At 35.8% G+C, this 16,340-nt stretch overlaps 1 protein-coding gene across 1 annotated transcript; it reads right to left on the bottom strand.

Annotated features, from left to right (window-relative positions):
- Positions 1-2,725: 2,725 nt before the first annotated feature.
- Positions 2,726-5,580, bottom strand: LOC122078141 (zinc finger protein SHOOT GRAVITROPISM 5-like). Its single transcript, XM_042644001.1, has 3 exons — positions 5,155-5,580; positions 4,654-5,053; positions 2,726-3,795 (listed from the first exon to the last, which is right to left on the bottom strand). Exons 1-3 carry the CDS (start codon positions 5,273-5,275, stop codon positions 2,964-2,966), a joined length of 1,353 nt encoding a protein of 450 aa, XP_042499935.1. The 5' UTR covers positions 5,276-5,580; the 3' UTR covers positions 2,726-2,963.
- Between the last annotated feature and the right edge of the window lie 10,760 nt (positions 5,581-16,340).

Genomic DNA, 16,340 nt, shown 5'->3' with positions numbered 1-16,340 from the left:
TTGTGGGAAAACATGCCACCTAACCTCACTCATACTGAAATATTGAAAATGCTACCTATGTTGAGATCTAAAAATTTTATTGCCAATGTTGCCTCAAAAATAAGTAAGCGCCCGACTATATATAACGGCTAATATACCAATATTTAATTACACTTGTAAGTATTTTTCGATTATAGATAATAATAATTACATGTCCTACACTAATTACGCTAAGAGTTTATGAAGAAAAAAAATATTATTTGTAATTATTCTCATATTAAACATTGGTTATTAGAGAGTTAGCCGTACAAGAAATTGTCAGCTAGCATTTAGAATCCAGCAGCCTTGTCAAAATATTCCGGTTGGCCCTAATTTTAGATCTTGATTGCAAATGGGTTATCACAAATAGATGGATTGGTAGGGTCAGTCTACAACACTAAATGTCAATTTATCTCTACAGTATTAATCTTCAAAACTTTTAAGATCGTTGAATAGGTACCTCCAATTGATTTTAATATGATAGTTAAATAGAGTACCGTTGGACTTTGTACACAATTTGAGCCTTATTCGATCTGCCATATGGCCTTAATTATATATTAAGTCTAACCATCTAACATCACAAACCACCGTACCAGCCAAAATTTAATAGAATTTACTAAAATCGTTTCTAATTAAGATAGCAACTGATGAGGTAGATTATAAACATAAACAGATCAGATCGAAACATGAAATTAAATAGAATATTGATTAATAACTTTAATTGAAATTAAATTCTGTGAAGACTCAAGGCAGCATTTGTACTGACAGCTCTCCCAGTAAATGGGTTGCCAAAACAATAATAATTCTAGCAGTAGAAATTAACTGGTTACCCACAAAATGGTGTAACCTGTTGACCCAACTAACAAACCAACCCAACCCAACCCAACGTAGTTTCATTTTTTTTTTTGGGCATACAAAGAGAGTTGAGGCCACATCAGGTTCACTTACGCTAACAATCTTGTACAGGTTGATCGGGCCATTTGAAATCCACTAAACTTAAAGCCCAATATTGGTTATTAGAGAGAAATTTAGGCACTGTTTGATAACGTTTCTGTTGTTTCTATGTCTAGAAATAGCAGAAAAGACTTTTCACGTTTTCGAAAACAAAAACAGATTTTTTGGTGTTTAATAAACATGTTTCGAGACGTTTTTTGCAGACATAATGCCACTAAAAACCCCAATAATATCATCAGATGCCCAAAAAGGAGAGAGTGTTCAGTTGCCTCTTTTTAGGTTTAAATAGTTGAGAGATTTATCGGGCACAACAGCTTTTTCTTTTTCTTAAATTCATTTTAGAAACGACGAAATAAGTTCGGTCAAAATTGTTTCTAGAATTGTAAATGTGCATAAATTTTGATTTATGTTTATAGAAACAGGTGAAACGGAACATCGTTATCAAACACTTTTTAGAATATTTCTCCGTTTCTGAAAACAAAAACACACAAAAATGACAAAAACAAAACGTTGTCAAATAATGCCTTAATATATCCCAAGTGTCCAAATCAAAGGCATACGAGATTGTCTCTTACATGAACCTGATCTGGCGTCAGGAGAGTTGGACTCAACCTAACATAGCCTTGGATCACTTTTTAAAACCACTGGTTGAGGTTCCACTGTTTTCCCTAGGGTGCATTGACCATATTATATATCCTTTCCATTGACCTCTATGAAGGAGAACCCATATGGGCTACTAAGTGCATTTAAGTTGTGGCAAACCTTCTCCCTAAAACATGTATTGGTATACGGATAAAGATGAACCGGTGAAGGCCCAGGATGAAAGAGATAGAGCTAGGGGGAGGGTACAAATGGTCACAAGGATAATAGCAAAGAAACAGAAACTCTGGTTCTCCTAAGCACTTCTTAGGTCGCTTTTGCTTTGTATTAATTAAGTAGTGAAAAAAATTTAGAATATAAGATCAAGCCCACACGTTGCTTTATTATGTTTCAAATATATGCCAGTGTCCCCCATGAGGAAAGATGCTGTGCTTCTCTGCTACCACTCCTGATTCTGATGAGAGAGAGAGAGAGACTGTTCAGTGGTCACACTATTGCAGTGTTGTTATATGCTGAGAGAGACGAGAGAGTGTCATTAAATTACAACTGTGGCACTGAAAAACATGGTGTCTCAGAAGCATTTAAATAGAAAAATAGGAAACCTACAAGAGATGAAAAGGACTATATTTATGATCTAAAGATTTGTCTTCCGTCTTCTCCACACACTCATTTTTTTTCTTCTTACTATCTTACCCTCTTCGTCTTCTTCTGATTGTTCTTATTTCTTTTTTTGGGTATCTGTTTAGCTCTGTAAATTCATGTCATTAGTCGCTTAAAATGACCTTCCTCGTCGTTGAAAGAAACCCAACTTGTATGGTTTAGAAGAACAAAGAATAGAAACCCCACCCTAAGAAATGATGAGTTCTTGAGTAAACCTATATCATAGATAGAACTCATCTTTATTTCTTATTATTCTGAAAGTTATCATGTTTTAATTCTGATACCAGTTATCGGGATTTAGGTAGAACTTATTTTTAAAAACTACCCACTATAGAGAGGGAGTTCAAGTCTTTATAAGTCTTCACGTCAAATTAATCATATCTAACGTGACATAATTGTTTTCGTATGAAACCCAAAAGTAGAATGACTTGGGAAGATTAGTATGAGTGGAAAATGGATCGAAGTCACCAGGAAAACCTGAAAACTCAAAAGGTGGAAAAGATGCTTGCTTTTTTTCTTTGTCTTTTTTCAATTAGCAAAATACAAAGATATCATGAGGATAACAGAATACCTGATAAATGGGAGAAAAAAAAAATTAAATGACAAAAACAAACACGACATCCTCCAAAGATTACAACACTCCCTTAATAAACATCACCAACAGATAATTACAAGAGTCAATTGGGTATACTAAGAGAAAGAAAAGAGAGAGAGAGAGAGAGAGTGAAGGGTTATGTTTGAGATATGATGGCTTGATGGGTCCTATTATCATTCTCTCCCTCACCTTCTGTAATGGCTGAGGAAATGTAACTCAGATCAACAAGAGAATTCTCATCTGGAGTTGCTGCCAACTTGTTGGCCTGAAACTGTTGCTTACATGCTTGACAAGTGATATGTAAAATGGAAGAGTTGATTTGCTTAGTTGCTTGTTCTTTCAAAATCTGAGCCTTATCAAGCTCAGATTGAGCTTGTTGCCTAATTCTCTTAGCATTAGCAAATTCCTGCTCAGCCAATTCAATCTGTCTCTTTGCTTGAAGCCTTGCTTCTTCTGCAAATGCCTTTTCAGCCATTGCCAGCCTCAGCTGCTCTCTTGCTTGTTCCTTCAATGTAAAAGCCAGTAAACCTTGTTCTTCTACAGCATTATCATCCCTGGGAGACCTTCTCCCACCATCTTTACTTGAACCTGTCTGGTTTGTTTCATTCTTCTCGCTATGATCGCAGGACCCAATTGAGAGTTGCAGTTGGGTCACCTGGTTTTCGTCGGAATTAGGCGAAACGGATGCATCTATGGTGTTTGAGAGCGGATTTGATGATGGCAGGAGCTGAAGTTCTAGATTATGGTGTTGATCATTGGTCATTGTTGTCGTCGTCGTCGTCGTCACAGGCTCCACCACGGGCTTTGGCAATCTTAAACCAGGCCAAGGAGCTGTGCTGAAGTTGGTATCGCTCGACGGGCTTGGACTCGACGTAGTTCGAGATAAGCAGGCTGGTTGCAGTGTCTGCAATTCAGTCCGGAGACGGCCGGCATTGCAAGCATCTTGGTGTTCAATGAAACTCTCCACTCTAATAAGAGAAAAAGAAATTTTTTTATCCAAACCCATGAGGTTAAATCTCTATAAATGGGTTATTTTGGTTCAAATTTGTAGTAGAAATGTGGAAACAAGAATCATATTTTGGAAAATGACCAAGTCATGATCTGCATGCATAGTTGATGAAGGCATAAGGAGAAACCAAACAAGGGTGTGGATCCAACAGACTTCTCCATAGTGTCATCAGGCCCAACCCTTTCAAGAAGCTGCTTTTTTTTTTTTTTTTTTTTTTTTCTGGTAAAGACCCTTTCAAGAACCTTTGAAGTACTTAAAAGGAGAGGATGTGGGAGAAAAACCAGTAAATAATAGAGCTTTTTTGGGGAGTAGCTTAAGCCTTTAAGGGTGTTCTTCAAGACCATCAAATTGGGGGCAATGGAATTCGAAAATAACAATAATAACAGGGAACCAATAGAGAACTAGTCTTGGGAACTGTAGCTCCAGTATGTACTGTTGCGAATTAAACTTGAGTTGATCATCCAGTCTTCCCCTTCTCATGTGATGTGATACATGAACACTTGTTCTTGGGTAGTTGGGTTTCGAATTAAATTCCCCTAAATTCGATATATACATATATGGAAAAGTGAAGAAAACCAGGCAAAAAGATAGAAAATCATGGCTATAAGTTAATGGGTATTGATCATTGACAATAACTGATAGTGATGATTTTAAAGAAGCCACCAACAAGAAATCAATGGTAGTTTTGATCTCTTTATCTTTCAATCCAATTCATGTTTTGGGTTATGGGTTCCTTGCCTTATAAGGTGATAAATCAATCAAAATTCAAAATCCCCCTTTTCCAAAATTTGAGAGAGAGAGAGAGAGAGAGAGAGACCTGGAGAAGACACGGCCACAATCACAAGAATGACCTCTGGTACCACAAGTCTTGAGATGGGCTTTGTAATCGGATTGAACAGCATAGCCTTTGGAGCATTTCTCACAGATCCATTGCTTGTGATTGCTGTGTTTTCTTCTGAAATGTTTCTTTATGCCAACGAGATCACCAAGCGCGTGACAAGGATCGTGGTGAAGACAACTTGGCTCCGGGCAGACGAACACGCGCTTCCTCACTTCAGGGGTCTCTCTTTTGAGGAGCTTCCATGGCACCTTGTGTCTTCTCCGGTGCATCTGAAGGTTCTGGTCTCTCTGAAATCCTTGGTTGCAGATCTCACACACGTAACGGTCGGATTCAAGTAAAGTTTTGGGGGAGAGGGACACCACTTCTGCATCAGGATCTAAGAACCCCCAAACCCAAAAAATAAATAAAATTAAATTAAATTAATTAAGAAGAAATTAAGAGAAATAGAAATATTGAATAGAAGCTAATTTTGGGTACCTGGAGTTCCTGCTGGTCTTCTCTTCCTCTTACTGTTGCTAATTCCATTATCCAAGCAATTGAATAGCTCAGAAGAAGAAGGAACACTTGGAGAAGAGTTGTTGCTGGTGTTGCCTAACATAGAGCAAAGTTTTTTACTTTTTTTTTTTTTTTTCTTCTTGCTATGACTATCTCTATCTCTTCAAATATCCAACCAATTAAAGAGAATCCAGACACCCACTCTCTTTATTCTCTGTGGGCTGCTGTTGTTGATAAGAGTGCAATATGAGAGAGAGAAATAGAGAAAGAGAGAGGGTAGAACATGAAGAAAAGCTCTTCTTTCGGCTACCAGCTTTTCTTGCAGCTTTTAGCTTTCAGCTTTTCTATTAGCTTTCTTTCCTTCGTCCACCCCTCACCTTCATCAGGTATCCTTGTAGTTAGTCGCTTAATAAACCTTAGCCCAACCCTCAGAGAGAGAGAGAGAGAGAGAGAGAGAGAGAGAAGGGTCTGACCCAATTACATTGCTCGAAACTTGAGCCCACACTTAGCATTGGGACAGAAAAAAAACATCCCCACAAAGAAACAAACACTCGTAAATTTTTTTTTTTTTCTGAGATATAAATACGCATAATTCATCACAGTAATTTGCATGCATAAATGCAGGCCAGACCACAAATATTACACGTGAGCTCCTTCCCCCCCTCTCTCTCTCTCTCTCTCTCTCTCTCTCTCTCTCTCTCTCTCTCTCTCTCTCTCTCTGTAGTTTGCCTTTCATGTAAATTAATTCCAATCTCTAGGATTACTGTAAAGTAAATTTTCATTGAACTAAGGCCACTTGTTAATGACTGTACAGTAACCTAATTTATGAGATATGGGGCAAGCTTTCAAAAAGTGAAAACTCAATACGTTTGGTCATTTTCAAGGGTGTTATGGTCATTTCATCCTTTTGGTTCTTTCTCCAATATATTATTTAAACTTTAGAGGGACTTGCCACTCTCTCTTTCTCTCCATCATGTATAATCCCATCTAATAAAGTAAGGTGATGTTTTTGTAATCACAAGGTAAATATGAACTATTTTTAAATCGTTTGTTTTTACTCAAAATTGTCAAAGTTCTATAGTAATATCTATAGTATTGATATATTTGAATGAATTATCCTCTAAAATTTGACACTTGATTAATCTAGACCATGTCCTCTTTATTCAATGATCAGAATAGTCATATTATTGTCCACGTTACAGAATAGATGGTTTGTGATAGTTGAAAAAAATAAAAGACCTTTGTTATAATAAAAAATCATCAAAAAAGGGATAACCAAAATATTAATAGCCTATTAATTATACCAATTATGCTGCTTATCAGCTTATTTCTCCATTAATCAAGGCCATCCATCAAGTGACGCTTGAGAATGACCCACATTTGAAAAATGGTTATTAATTAGATGCACTGGATGACACCCACTGCCCCTTTCATCTATAAGAAGTGTAGTCTACTTTTATCTTAGGGGTAAGACAAGGACTGCCTCTCTGTACTCTGTAGAGTGATGGGTTGCAGGCCTGCAGCATAAAATCATTTCCTGTAAGATAACAAGAAGGAATCTAGTGAAGGACCTCCGACACAAAAAAATGTGGCCTCTTGTTTGGTGGCTGCCGGGTTCAAAAAGAGGTGGACCCATTTCATACCCATACCATAATGCTTACATCTCGTCACCCTCTTCACACTTAAGTTAATTTAAATGGTAGCCCACCAGTGATCACCCAAAAAATATGGTAGCCCACCAGTTAAGTAAAAAATAAAATAAAACAAAATAAAGAGAGGAAAAACAGACAAAAAACAATGGAAATTCTCAACTTTCGATAATTAATGCAACAGATAAAAATGCCAAAGTATGTCATTTAATAATCAAGGGGATACTGAAAAGGATTAAAAAAAAAATGGAAAGAGAAAGCAAACTTCAGTTTGTTTGTCACTTTTTTCTTATTAATATATTATTGGGGAAAGCAAAGAAGAAGAAAAAAAAAAAAAAAAAAAGCAGCTTATCTTGGTTTGTTTATTGTGTTGGAAGGAATGGGGGGATAATGGGAAGTTGATTCTCAACACATGCAGCATCAGAAGAGAATGTCTTGGCAATCATCTTACCCAAGTGTTCTTTATCACTAATCTAATCATCACTAGTTAAACAAATCTATAATTTGCCCAAACAAGATCTCTCTCTCTCTCTCTCTCTCTCTCTCTCTCTCACATAATTTTGTTAACTTTAAGAAAAATACAAAAGAAGATACAACTGGGTTGCCATTAAACGCAACCACACAGGTATAATAAGTAGTGTATCAAGTGAACTATAAAAAAAAAAAGTATATCTGTATGTTTCTCTTTAGTTAATTATTATATTATATATGAATAATGTAGGAATACTCGTGGTGATGTCTTCATATAGAGAGAGAGAGAGACTGTGTGTGTGTGTGTGTGTTTGGTTGCTGTGGAAATGAGTGTCTTTCTCAATAATTTCATGATGGGGGGTGATGAAGGTATTGGAACTGCTATTACACTGTCGACTGATGCCTTTGTCTGGTATATATTTGTTTGTATTCTAAGCATAGAATGAAAGGTATGTACACGGCCCCGTTACACACTAAACCCTTTCAAGGAAACACTGTAAGCAGGAGATCTTCTTAGTCTCTATCCTTCCTACTCTCTCTTATTCGCTCAAATCTTTTCTTCCAAATGAAGGAAAGAGGTGTTTGTTTGCTTATGAATTGTATAAGGATTTTTTTTTCTTCGGTTGGCATTTTCTTTGGGTCAGGAAAGTGAGAGAGAAAAGGAGAAGCTGACAACATGTGTGATGGGTAGTGTCGGACTCTGAAAAGCAAACGTTCCTCCCCCTTAGGATAAAAAATTAATTGAAAATGAGAGAGAGAGAGAGAGAGAGAGAGAATTGTGATGAAGCTAAGCAGATACCCTTAGCTCGATGATAGAGACTTTGTAAATCTTCTTCTACCGAAAGTGACACAAATACTCTCTCTCTCTCTCTCTCTCTCTCTCTCTCTCTCTCTCTCTCTGTGTGATGCTTATCAGGAGGAAAAAAAAAAAAAAGGGCAGTGATAAGATAAAAATAACCCTTCCATATGAAGCACTCTGTAGCCCACGGCCTGCAGCTCACAGAGCAACTATTATCACTGCAGCACCTATCACAACGGATATCAAGAGGAAAAAAAAAGAAAAAAAGATTGGGATCCTCTCCTCCAGTGTCTATTGGATGATTGGGAGGTTTCAGGCATGTACCTCAACAGACAGATGCGTACTCCAAGGTCTTCTCAGCCATTGGATGTATACTGGGCATCTCGACGGCTGGAGAGGAAAATGGCAGTATTTTTAGGTATGTAAATGGATATCAAAAATAAATTTATTCAATTTATGTTTGCATCCATTTAAGGGAATTCATATTTGAAAATTTGGTTTTCAAAAACCATCTAAATCTGTTCAAAAGTTAATCAGATGCGGTGCGGTGATAGGTGTTTCAATTTCTTATCGGTTATTATCCAATTTTCTTAGGTTCAATAATAAAAATAAATAGTAATTTTATAAATTATATTTTATAATATTAAAATACCCTTATTAATTCACGGTATACTACAAGTATTTAACAATAGTTTAGATTTAAATATATATATATATATATATACATTCATGACAGCATCGATGTAATTCCATTTACAACCTGGCAACATCAACCCTAGTCAAATAGTGAATTCAACCATTTTTTCTTCTCATGTTCTAGAGTGACCCTAAACCAAGGTTGAGCATAGTTTTTGGGATTGGGACGTATCACCTAAAGTCATTTACCATTATTTGCAAGACTCATTTTTAGCTATTTTAGATCCTACCATTCATCCTAAGGATTTAGATAATGCTGGGGACACGAAAAAAATGAAGACAGATTAGCTAAAAAAAATGGTAATTTCTGAAATAGATATTAATAGGTATAATTATAAATAGATAGATACAATAAAGAAAATGTAAACAATATTGTGACACAATATATAACCAAAAGTAAACAACATTGTCACACAAGATATAATCAATGAGTCAACTTCAATCAACTCTGAACCTACAAATTTAGTTATAGCTTCTTTAAAAGAAATTTTGTAGTAGTAGGGATAGGTCTTATTGAGGTTCATTGAGTAATTATGGAAAGGCCTCTAAGTCTAAGAGTCTTTATTTTGCTATATTCTGTTCAATAATCTAATTTTTTACCCTAGTTGATACGCTATTAGATCGTAAATATTTCCATTAGAATTCTGAGGATATGATCTCAATTACAACTCCATATGGTTGCTTATGATTGACTTCCATCCCAACTCAAACTGATCCAAAAGTGATTGGGTTTTTATTGTCAATATTCCGGTCCAATCAGACTAATAAGTATATATCATATAGAGGGAAATCACTACCAAGTTATGTGAGTTTTGCACTAGCACGAATGCTAGCATGCACACGAGGGCATCCAATAGAGATGATATTTTTCAGCCAATCATTTCCTGATGTAGGCTCCATGCAACCTGGTAGCCTTCTTTTCTCTTATCATCAAGGGAAAAAAGTTCATATAGGAAAATATACCCATGTATCGAGACACTTGGGGGACAAAATGATTTGACCTCCCCCTCAATTAAATAAAAAATGACATTGTTATGGATGTTTCACTATGTGTTCTTATTGGACCTCACACAAGTGTGGTAACCTCACTCTTACCCAGAATCACCCCCCCTATCATAAATATGCATTATGATATATAGCTTCTTCAAATATACTTTGTTTACTTTTCCTAAATCTAGTATGAATATTATAAGGCAAAAAAATTGATTTGAAAATCCTACTTCCCCATAACCATAAGAAAAAAGCAAGGTGATTCGAATAACCATTGAATAATTTTATCCCTAAGTAAAGAGAATAAAGTAAACCACAATCAGAAAGTCTCAATCTCATGTCTCAAACTCAAAAAGAGAGATAAGATTAAATCCAAACAAAAAAAAAGGGAATCTTCACTTTCTTAATATGAAGTCAAACAAAGTCAAACACTTCGCTTTTGATTGACTTTTGCCCCACTGAAACCCCCCAAGTCAAAAAGTTCACTTTACCAACTCAGATTGAAGAGGAGCGAGGGCATCTTCCAATGTTTTTACCAAAAAGGATCTTTCGCACGTGCGAAACCCACCACCACACGATCTTTGACGATCATATCCACGAGTGCTTGTGGGTGGGGGGGGGGGATTTTTTTCCCACGACAGAGCTCCCTCGTCGTGCAAGCATCATGACATCACGCATTCCAAAACTCACTTTAAAAAGAAAAAGCGCTCGTGTAAGCCAGCTGGCACACGTGCGAGTTATAGCGGCCGTTATGACTCCGTTAAGAAAGATTCCTCCTGCAAGAGAAAACAGCAACCGAGACTCTTAAAAGACAGGTGTCATCATCATGACGGTCATAATTAGGTAGAAAGCAAAAGCTCTGTCTTACGCTTTAAAGTTTAAACCCCTCTTAAAACCTTTCTTGGGGTTCTTCTCCATCTTTTTCTTTCGTTGGGGAAAAACTATCGTCTAGGATTGTCCCATGTGAGAGCTTAAAAACAAAACCCACTAAAATTCTTGACACGTGGCATACGTCAAAAGATGGATACTGTGGGATTCTCTGATCCCTCCACTAAGTGGGTATCATTCATCTTGGGATATTGCCATGGGTTTAGGATTTAAGAGAGAGAGAGAGAGAGAGAAAGAGATAGAGAGAGAGAGGATTGTGAGGTTGGACCATGGTGTAATGGTAAGGTTGTTTTATTGTGATATAGTAATCTTGTGTTTGAGTGAAAAAATAGTTTTTCGATGAAATTGAAATTAAAAAAATTATATATATTATGATTCTTCTCAAACCTCAGTTGATATCGATTCGGATCAAATTGATGTGAATTAATCACTTTTGTCTGTATTTTTTTTTTTTTTTAATATATTTTTTTATGATTTTACCCTTGAAATGATACTATAACCAACCTGGATGTGATTGATCTTGATCTCAATTGATACTAATATAATATGACCGATTTGATATTGATACCTAGATCCATGGGAGAAGAGAGAGAAGTGTGTTTTCAAAGAAAGACAGAGAGAAGTGCATAACCCTATACTTAAGAAAGATTCTAGAATAAGACATTTGAACCGAGTAAGGCTGGCCCGGGTCAAGTTTCATTGGGCCGACAACGATTCATGGCCTCCAGCCCTTGGCATTTTGTTACAATCGCTAAGCCCAAAAACTTTGGCTCTTGTCCCTTCCTCCTAACCTTTACTTTCGTTTTTGTTTCTTTTCTATTGTTCTCACGTAATTATTATGAAAATAAATAGTTAGTTTTGTAAGCTTAACCATGAGAGAACTTGTAAGGTTTTGATGGGTTTCACCTAACCCTATCAAATAATGATGGAAAGGAACAAAGTAAGTTGATAAGAGAGTTATAACTAATGATCATTAAGAAGAGATTTTATTAATTATAAGAAACTATTAGTTATAAGTAGTTGCTATCATTAGTGGCAGTATCCTATGAAACTTTCGCAAATGAGTGAAGAAGTGGAGGCTAAGAAAAGGTTTGAGGGGAAAGGGGAAAAACCATTGAGTTTAAGTCCTCTACACATTAAAGTAGCTTTACTCAATATCACAAGGATTAATAAAAGTTTTTTGACAAATTGATGATCTAAACAAGAAAAAATACATGATGAAGTCCGGCCGAGACTAATGTACTTTTATAGGTGAATTTTTCTTTCGAAATGGTACTCACATTAGCCAAACTATCATTGAACTAAAAAAAAATTGAAACTAAAAAAAAGGTTCAGGAATTCTCCGAAAGGGAACTTAATTTGTTACCACATGCTTGTGATAAGAATCTTTCACATATTCCCACTTCATATACCGAGAATTATCACATGGCAAATCGGATAGAACTCAAATTTTATGAACAGATACATCCCTACATCCATGTTTCAAACATATAGTTTGAAAATACAGGTACAAGATTATATAATAGTTGTCGAGTACCATAGAAATGCAATGATATACGTTGGATGTCTACCAATATATAGGGGATATATATTTGATTGTATTAGCTTATAAAATTTGATATATGGTTAATTCAAACTTTGACCTCACCTTTCAACAGCTGAATAGCCACATTAATTTTCCATGTCGCAAGGCATGTAGGATTTTTTTTTCTTTTTGAAAAGTGATTAAATATTAGATAACATAATTTTCTTTTTTTCTCTTGAGAGGTGGGGTTCGAAACAAAAACCATTTCTAAACTAGTAGTCAACTTAAGGCAAATGTTATTCTAGGTCGACCTGCTTGGAAAGGTTTTCTAAACAGTCCACCTATTTCTACCATGTGGGAGCATGATCTTGTAATCCTAACCATTGGATATCAGAAGAGTGGTCTAGATAGGTTGTGCGTCATCAATTTTAATCAAATACTCCCTATGTATTACAATCCATCCATAGATTTGTTAACTCACCATTCTTTAGTATTTATATACCTTTTTTAGGAGTTCTTTAATACTTAGTTTTTCTACTTAGCCAACTCCTTTAACAAATAAACTTGACATGTGAGTAGAAGACCCTAAAGATTTTTTATCCACAAAACTACAGCCTCAGTTAACCTGCACTCTGCAAATCAGCCCACCTAAAAGCACCTCTCTCTCAGCTTAATTCTTCAAAGTATTAAATAAAAGAAAGAAAGAACGCTATCCAATAGTATGAACATGTGTCAAGACACAGCAGGTGTGAAAGGCCGCGTTGAAGATGCTCATGCTTGAACTCTCATTGGCCAAAGGCGCCAATATGTACATAAACTATCAGATAGCATTCCCTCACCCTAAACAAAATTAAACTAACTATACTAAGATAGTACCTGCACTTCAATTGCGTTGGTCTGGTGTATGGTAGGGTGGAAATAATGTGTTTGAATCTATGGTTTTGTAATATCAGAAATTAAAGAAAGAAAAAATCTATAGTTTGTTAACCACTTCTTTCTTAGGGGAGCTACATTGCTTGCATGGTGACATATATCCAGCCTTAGTGGAGAGTATCTACAAAGTCCTATTGAACAAATCAAAATACAAATATAATATGCATTCAGTGATGACCACATTACATTCAGATAAAGAAAATTATAGATGCAATATATTCAATTATGTAGTTTTTCTTTTCTTAATTATTTCAAAGATTTTTTTTTTTTTTTTTTTTTTTTTTTTTTTGGAGGGGGGCCGAGGGGCTGCCATCAAGGGCTTTGAAATTTATTTATTAGCCTTGTCCAAAAAATAAAAATCAACTGGTAAAAATACAAAATAAAATTAATAAATTATAATTATATTCTCATAAAATATTTTACAGTAAAATAAAAGTAGCCTTAGCGGAAATTTCCTTTAGCTTTGCTTCCCACCTATTAACCAGTGTTTAAGGCAATCCATATGAACTTTTAAGGGTTTTTTTTTTTTCAATGCATTAGATGGGCTATGAATTTGAAGATTATGACTGATGATTGACCATGATGGACCTGAGGAACATTTAATGAAATCTTTCAAATAAAAAGTAAACACTATTTCATGGAGCTTTATAAAAGGAAAAACATATTTTGAAGAGGCAAGCCACCATTAAGGAAGCATAACATTAGATGATTAGAACATGAGGCCATAACCCACAAAAGGGAGAACTTCACCCAACCTCCTCTCTCTCTCTCTCTCTCTCTCTCTCTCTCTCTCTCTCTCTCTCTCTCATCTGCAGTGCTTTGACTTATCTGTGCTTTGACTAGTTTTCAATAGATTGAAGATAAGGACAGAAAATGAATGAAAGGTTGGGAGGACGGAATGGGGCCAAAAGGGGCCTTAGGAAGGAATTTTGTTTGGATTGACATGTTTCCAAACACAATATTCTGTGATTGTCTTGTCTGAAAATGGGTCTCGCTCAGTTATAATTAGTTCCACTGTGTTGGATATCATTGTTTTTTTGAATACATAAAATTTGATTCCATTCATATGTCTCTCATGTTGCCACTATTGATAATGTTCTCTCTTTGCCCCTCTTTCTTGTCCTGCTCCGTGCCATGAATTGCTGGGTAGGTTGGAGATATAGAAGTGATAACTCTCAATTAAAGACCAGCTCACCATCCAGAATAACTCTCTTTCATCAACATTTCTTTATAGTTAAAAGTAATCTTATGTTATCTCTTAACATATGATAAAGTTGGATAATTTTATGTTCAACTAATAAGAGAGAGAGAGAGAGAGAGAGAGAGAGATCTAAGCTGATGACAAGCTACACAACTAGAGATCTCTATTCAATCCAATCTCCAGGATTACTAACTCAAAACCTCTATTCAATCCCCTAAGAATATAATCAAACTCAAGGTGGATCAGAGAAAAGAAACTTGAGTTTGGGCACTAACAAATGAAAATGATTGGAAGGATGCATTTTTTTGTCAACAGATCTGCAGATTGATTCACTGATGGAATGAAAAGAAGAGAGTACCCTGAGGTTTATGGCTGCTAATCTGATAGTAAACCATGGAAAAAATGAATACTAATCTTGATAGGCCACTTTCAGATGCATTAGCTAGAAACCTAACTAATTAATATTGATAAGCAAGATGCCCTAATCGAAGCAAGTATCATGTGCTTTTAAAGAGAAAGTGAAAATTGATACCATCATGTGTACCATGCATGGGTCAAGGCCCATTATTCAGACCATTGCTTCATGTAGGGGCCACTAATGCTCATTGCCCATATTCCTTTATCACCATTTCTCTGTTCAATTCCTTCACAGGGTTATTGTTGGGTCTTATACATGCCCTTGTATTCAGTAGTGGTCCATATAATTATTATTGAATTTATATTTGTAACCAGGTCAGGTTTTGAATCTATTACATATTGCAGAGGTAGAATCATAATTGTGTGGGGATTAGGGTTTTTGCATTTTCTATAATATTATTTCTATGGAAAAACGTAATAAACACAAGCAAGGGGATTTCACATTGCGAGGTGGAGAGTGATGTGGCTAGAGTTTTTTCTGACAGTGTGAAAAATTCAGAAAAAAACTCTGGTTTTCTCTAGAAAATAGTGCATAATGTTAAATTCTTCGTATTGCATGTGACTGTTTGCTTGGTTTTTTCCTTGTGATTGCACATTCGCCCCAGAATTAGTACAGATTAATTTATTAATCATAGTCTGACCTTTGCAATTGCTTTTGATCAAAATTATAGGTACGAACAAAGGTCCACAGTCATCATCGCTTTATTTGCTCATTCTAGAAACTCATTTCCTGTAATGCATTTTTTCATCAAGAAATCAAAGAAGAAAAGAGAAGAAGAGAAAAGGGGAGGCAAACAACATGATACAAATCTTGTTTTACTAGGAAGTAAGAAAAACCTAAAGAAGAAAGAACAAAACTTAAATTACAAGCCTTTCATTGTCTTCGAAAGGTAGGTTCGTGGTCGATTCGATTTCCTTTCACTGTGTTAAGTGAATTGGAAGCTATAATGGCTGATTTTATATGGCTCTTGCAAGAAAGAGGAACTTTTAATCTTAGATGTCTTTGACTTTGGATCTCTCACAGCTAAATGCCTTTTCTTGTTTCTCTTTTCTTAGATCTAAAAGTAAAGACTCTCACATGGACTGTTTTTCCTGAGTTATCAGCCTTCATCACCCTACAGGTAAAGACATGGATTTTCAATTTGGGATCCAAACACATCTAGAGAGAGAGAGAGAGAGAGAGAGAGAGATACTTTCTTCCAAAGCTTAGGTGATATGACAATGCATATGTGAGGACACTTTTTGGCTGTAAATAACAACTTTCTTATCTGTATTTTCCTTGTGGTGTGTGACATGTTACCACTCCAACTGCTTTTTAAGAGGGTCACTTTTTGTTTTGTTTTCTTTTGTCTTTCTTAAGAAATGATCCTCCACCAATGTTCAAGGTGATGGGGGCACATGGATAACTCAAAAGGAGGACTCTTCAACAACCAAAAAGAGGAGGAAAAATTAAAGATAAGAAAAGAAGAGAAGAAAAGGAGACCATACTATTGTCCCATACCATCTTTCTGATTAGATCCACATGCTTTTGACCCATTTATTTTTTAACTTTCCTTTTTCCCCTAGTGGGGAATAGGAGATCAGGAGAGGAAGAAGAAT

Source organism: Macadamia integrifolia, chromosome 5, assembly GCF_013358625.1.
Source record: "Macadamia integrifolia cultivar HAES 741 chromosome 5, SCU_Mint_v3, whole genome shotgun sequence".
Classification (NCBI taxonomy): domain Eukaryota; kingdom Viridiplantae; phylum Streptophyta; class Magnoliopsida; order Proteales; family Proteaceae; genus Macadamia; species Macadamia integrifolia.
The sequence above is the reverse complement of the archived record's forward strand: the minus strand, read 5'-3'. Positions and strand labels throughout refer to the sequence as shown.

Excerpts from the sequence above, each read along its gene's own strand:
- LOC122078141 (XM_042644001.1), bottom strand. The coding sequence starts at position 5,275 with ATGTTAGGCAACACCAGCAACAACTCTTCTCCAAGTGTTCCTTCTTCT. Across the intron at positions 5,054-5,154 it reads AAGACCAGCAGGAACTCCAG|ATCCTGATGCAGAAGTGGTG; the intron begins GTACCCAAAATT and ends GGGGGTTCTTAG. Across the intron at positions 3,796-4,653 it reads TGTGGCCGTGTCTTCTCCAG|AGTGGAGAGTTTCATTGAAC; the intron begins GTCTCTCTCTCT and ends TTCTCTTATTAG.